Source organism: Oncorhynchus masou, chromosome 24, assembly GCF_036934945.1.
Source record: "Oncorhynchus masou masou isolate Uvic2021 chromosome 24, UVic_Omas_1.1, whole genome shotgun sequence".
Taxonomy (NCBI): Eukaryota; Metazoa; Chordata; class Actinopteri; order Salmoniformes; family Salmonidae; genus Oncorhynchus; species Oncorhynchus masou.
Window position 1 is genome coordinate 57385129 of NC_088235.1, and position 6000 is coordinate 57391128.

At 41.7% G+C, this 6000-nt stretch overlaps 1 protein-coding gene across 4 annotated transcripts in view; it reads left to right on the forward strand.

Moving 5' to 3' along the window:
- The window catches only part of LOC135512370 (heat shock 70 kDa protein 12A-like), a 45337-nt gene extending 39582 nt beyond the window's left edge, over positions 1-5755 (forward strand). For all 4 annotated transcript variants that reach the window (XM_064934350.1, XM_064934353.1, XM_064934349.1 and 1 more), the window contains 3 exons: positions 61-319; positions 1845-1948; positions 3214-5755. In XM_064934350.1, coding sequence (XP_064790422.1) covers positions 61-319; positions 1845-1948; positions 3214-3845 — 995 coding nt within the window. In that variant the 3' untranslated portion in view covers positions 3846-5755. The remainder of the gene's footprint in view (positions 1-60; positions 320-1844; positions 1949-3213) is intronic.
- Positions 5756-6000: the final 245 nt, after the last annotated feature.

Consider the following 6000-nt stretch of genomic DNA (forward strand, 5'->3'; position numbering starts at 1 on the left):
TTCTGTGGACTCGGTGTCATTTGAGCTCTTATTGACCGACACTCATTTTCACTTCCTTAGGCGGTCCTTATGGCTCCATTGGTATTGACTATGAGTTTGAGAAACTCCTGTGTAAGATCTTCGGGCCCGACTTCATCGACCAGTTTAAGGTCAAGCGGCCGGCTGCCTGGGTGGATCTGATGATCGCGTTTGAGTCCAGGAAACGGGCAGCGGCCCCGGACAGGACCAACCCCCTGAATATCAACCTGCCCTTCTCCTTCATCGACTACTACAAGAAGTTCAGAGGTCACAGTGTGGAGCACGCCCTGCGCAAGAGCAAGTGAGTGTGTGTGTGTGCATATGTGAGTGTGTGTATGATTGCAGAGGAGGGTTAGAGGATCGGTATAGGATACAGATTACTCTGAAAGTCTAGCGCTCACCTCAACTCCCTATTGAGTGATTACCTGATTACCCAAGCATGTGTCTGAATAAGCATGTGCTAGCTGTCGGATGTAATATACCTTTACTTGGTGTATGTATCCAGGGGAATACACACACGTCTCCTCTGCAACAGATCTCAATTCCATTACCCAAACATTAAATGACCAACATATGACCATCACTATCCATTTGTTTGTGATACTGTGTGATAAATTAGATTAGATACATTTTATTATCCCACCAGTGGAACTTCATTTGGGTACATGTGCTTAAAAACATAGGACATAATACCAAAACACACAATGCAATATGATACAGTAAAATGCATAGAAAATAGTGCAATACAAAATCTATTCAATGAGGATTACTTCGATCAATCTATCAGTTGTCCAGGCACTGGCAATGATTATCCATTATACAGTCTGAAACTGCCCAGTAAGCCAACCAGCGAATTCAGAATTCACCACGTTTCCCCCTCCACCACCTTACAGTCAGCTCATTAAGAGACTTGTCTATTGTACAATATAGTAGACTAGTGTCATTAGCTGACTAAGTATTCCCACTCTGGTTCATTCAGTTCAAATTGCTTTCTTCCTGCTTATACGCGGTAGTATGTGCAGTAGTAGTGTTACTCTAATAAATGTTTGGATCAGTATGTGCACTTGAATTCACTAAAGATGACTGAATAACTTGAAATAAACCTTGCGAATATAAGACCTTGTCTCACTTTTTGATACTATCCTGTAGTCTGGCTGTTAAAAGTACTGTCTTACATTAGTATAGATTTTCATCCTGTATTAAACTCATGGGACCCTTAAAGACATTCAGACGCCAGAAACCTGAGCCTCCAGGGGCCCTGCGGGTCCTCTGACTCATAGTCATAACTGTAAATCATTTAGGATGTCTCACTGTGCCGCAATAGCCTTTCTGTGAAATAGAGAGATCACTGGCAAGCACACACTCACATCTAGGAGAATTCTCAAAAGATACCAGATGGATTCTATACACTCCTAGAAGATTTGTTACAATACAAACACTGAGGGGGTGAGTATACAGTACATGTAGAAAAACAGTGGTCTCATGAGAGCTATTGCATGGAGGCAGGCACTACTTATCTATTGTTCTCCTACAGTACATGTATTCCTATGTACATGCGTTAAATCTCCATACAGATAATTTACCAAGAAACACAATGGGTAAACATTCGTGAAAGAAACAGGGATTTCATTATATTCATTCAGACTGTAAATCTTTTTGTTTCGTTTTTTACATGTCCTAAAGTCATTATAGGCCACCTACTGACGAAGGAGGAAGTCTGGTTCGGAGTGTATTGTAACAGTGCTTATACGGTAGCCTACCAATCTACTGGTAATCAGAGCAGCGTCAATAATGGCATGCTTATCTGTCCTCTCTTCTCTCTGCAGTGTGGACTTTGTGAAGTGGTCCTCCCAGGGCATGCTGAGAATGAACCCTGATGCCATGAACGCCCTCTTCAAGCCCACCATAGATCACATCATTCAGCACCTCAGTAAGTAGCCACTATTACTAATAAAAAAACTATTTTCTTAAAGGGACTTCTTAGTACGGACACACATATACAGTGTACTGGTAGTATCTGAAAGATATTGCCTGTTGTCATTCTATATTAGGAAGCCAAACCTTCGGTGTAGCAATACTGCATCCTATATAATGTTCAGCTGTTGGCCCTGCTGCTGTCTTGACAAAGTGATAAAGCTCAACTGACCAAGATGAATAAAGCATCAGCATGATTATGTTTTCAGATTGGATTGTATGCATCACCATACTGTATGTGAGCACGCCCAGCCTGGTCTCAGACTAGACGTAACATAGTACATTTGTATGATATGTTACATTTGGTATGGTTATATATAAAATAATGTTACTTAAGTCAAAAATGAAAGTAGAGTGGTTGGTCGGGGTAGATGGGTTGACGTATAATGTGAACTAGCAACCCAAAGGTTGTGTTTTCGAATCTCATCACAGACAACTTTAGCTAATTAGCAACTTTGCAACTACTTAGCATGTTGGCTAACCCTTCCCCTAACCTTAACCCTTTAACCAAACTCCTAACCTTAACCCCTAGACTAGCTAACGTTAGCCACAACAAATTTGACTTTGTAACATCTAATATATTTTTCAAATTTGTAACATATTATACAAATTGCAATTCATAATATATTGTACAAATTCCAATTCATAATATAGCAAACAATTTGTAATTCGTAACATATACCAATTGTAATTCGTAACATATTATACATAACGGATGATGGACATTCACAAATGAATACATACCATATGAAACATAACATATCATACTAATTGCAGTGTCCCGGATTTACATTTATTATGTTACGTCTACCACTGAGTCCAAGTTGGCACTCCACCCAGGCTGAATTGAAAGCATTCCCATCCCATTCTCAACTCAAGGATTTGAGATCCCAGAAGAGATTTCTGAGGAGTGCACACTGCATCCCAAGGTTTCCTCTCACTGTACAGTGAGCAGTCTTCCCAGTACTCCCACCCAAAATAAACCAACCTACTTCAATTATGCATGCAGTGTTTTTGGACAGAGAGTAAGAATTGGGTCACATTACTTTAGCATGGTCTGCTTGGAGTCTAATGAACTGTCTGATAACACTGAGGCTCAAACAGGAAATGTTGTCCTCTGGAATAACACACTGCTATTGCCTGCAGAAATATGAAATTGTATTAATGCTTCACACACTATAGAGTAGAACTCTAGTTGAATAACAACTCTTTCCATCTCAGCTGATCTCTTTGAGAAGCCGGAGGTGTCTGATATCAAGTTCCTGTTCCTAGTGGGCGGCTTCGCTGAGTCGCCCCTGCTGCAGCAGGCGGTGCAGAACATGCTGCAAGGACGCAGCCGCATCATCATCCCCCACGATGTGGGCCTCACCATCCTCAAGGGGGCCGTTCTCTTCGGCCTGGACCCCAGCATCATCAAGGTGCGCCGCTCGCCCCTCACCTACGGCGTGGGCGTCCTCAACCGCTACGTGGAGGGCAAGCACCCGCCCGACAAGATGCTGGTGAAGGACGGCACGCGCTGGTGCACCGACGTCTTCGACACCTTCATCACCTGCGATCAGTCCGTGGCCCTGGGAGAGACGGTGAAGCGTAGCTACACGCCCGCCAAGCCCAGCCAGCAGGTCATCGTTATCCACATCTACTGCTCGGAGAAGGAAGGCGTGGGCTTCATCAGCGAGCTGGGCGTGAGGAAGTGCGGCACGCTGCGGCTGGATGTGACCGGTACGGAGAGCACCGTCGTGCGCCGTGAGATCCAGACGCTCATGCAGTTTGGGGACACGGAGATCCGAGCCATGGCGGTGGATGTAGCCACTTCGCGTACCGTCAAGGCTAGCATCGACTTCCTCAGTCAGTAAATAGGGTGAAATGGAGCAATAAGGTCAAAGGGTCATAGGAAGTGAAACCTCCAGCAGCACACACACAATGAGCCAAGGGACAGTGGCTAGAATGTAGAAGTATATTGATCTTTGGGCCTGTTCAGATGAGCATGAGGGCTAGTTTGTTTCTGCTTTAGCTGACTCCTTGGTCAGAAACAAACTAGCACTCAGGTTTTATCCCTGTGTACCATCTGTGTATCTAGTCTTAAGTGCAGGCTATATTGATGTGCTCTACTCTAGAGATGTTTAGATTGGAGTATGTACAGAGATGCAACACAGCTTTGTACTATAGGCATATATTGCTATTGATACGTACAGCCTTGTTTCAGGTCCATTGTGTGTTATCTGTGGTTGTGTGCTGTAGCTGTGTTAGGTCATGGTAGGTTGATACTGTAGTACCCCCTATCTTGCAGCTCTTACAGCTACAACACTATGCTATGACACAATGCTCCACAAACCTATGTCCTCTCCAACCCTCGCTCATGGGACCAAATTTTCATAACTGCTATGACCATTAGGCATTTAAACCGAACTCCTGGGGTTTCCTTGAACAACAGTTAAAAACTATCATTCAGATGCTTATCCTACTCATCAGACCAGAGTTTTATTGAGTCAGGGTTGGAGAGCACCTGAGATGAGGGAAGGCAGTGGTTCTCCAACAACAACACTCCACTTGATCAGTTAAACTTCACAGGATAGCTTTCAAATCTGTATTTATCTCTACCGTCTCCTGTGGTTAGGCATGAGATGCCATAGAAAGGAGTTATATTACCTTATGAAAACAAACTTGGTGCATTAGCTTTTAAAATACATTTGAAGTCATGGAAACTCAGTTCATTTTTGGTCAAATGTAAGCAGATGGTCTCCTATCCTGTCAACAATATCTGTTTAAGGCAAAGGTTGGCTTCTAAATGTGGCTTATTCAGCACTGCAAACAAATCTATGTGTTAGAAATATAGAGAGACTAACAACTAGCTGTTTAGACGTCAGGCTTGATTGTCAAGACGTTCTATAATTTCTTACAAACAATGTAAAAATCCACCTCACTGTTTTAACATGTTGCGCTGATCCACAACAAAATATAAATCCGAGAATGTGAAAAGTGGCAGAGTTGACAATGCTGCTAGCTGAACCGGCAAACTGATTTGAATATAGCCATTGCGATGTGCTTTGTGGTTGCCTTCATTTGTTATGCTTATGAGACGACAGAGGACAAAAAGACCCTGAATTTCCTTCTTGACTATCTGAAATTCAGGAGATTGTGTCGGCCGTTGAAAAGGAAAGATGAAATTGAAAATATGTTTATTTCTGTAAATACAGTATTTAAATATTGTACAGATTTTTAGCGTTATGATTTTAGCAGCTTTAGAACCGAGAGTATGTATGCTTTCGCACAGACACCTTTTCCCATTATTCTCACCAGCCATAGCATGTGAGTCGGGGCAGTATTTGAATGCCGCGTTCATCGACAATGAGTGAAAGTGAGCATTGAAAGAGACCTTGAATACCTTTCCTTAAACATGAGTGGTTCTTGTTATGGAACATGGAGTTTCTTTGGGTTGGGCAAATATTTGTGTTTGCTTTGTAACTATTCAATTTGTATTTAGTTAAATGTTTACAATAAAATCACTGTCCCAATTTGGCTTTTGAAAAACCTGTATTCAAAATATCAATAGCAAATATTTGTTGGGGTCTTTCTAACTACAGTAATTGGCAAATGATACTGACAGACACCAGGTCAACTGAAACTATACCTCAACCACCCTGCAAATAATATAAAATGACAGTTCCAAATCATTGTCTTTCCAACAAATGTAATACAAGAGCAATAAAACCTTACAATTGCAAGGTTTTGTTCCTTACCACAATATAACTCAACCATTTACATTTTTGCTGCTGTTGAAAGTATTATCCCCTAAATCAAGTATTGATGGAAGGAAACAACGCAATAAAAAACAACTTCATATTTAAACATATAGATACAATAAATAGCTTTACACTGGAGAAGAAAACAAGTTTATGGCCCAACATACAATAATTTACCCAAATGAATGCCTAACATAAGATGTGATGTCAAAACTATTCAGCATATAGACACAATTCATGTCCCTAGTCTTGATTCAAGACAGAGGTA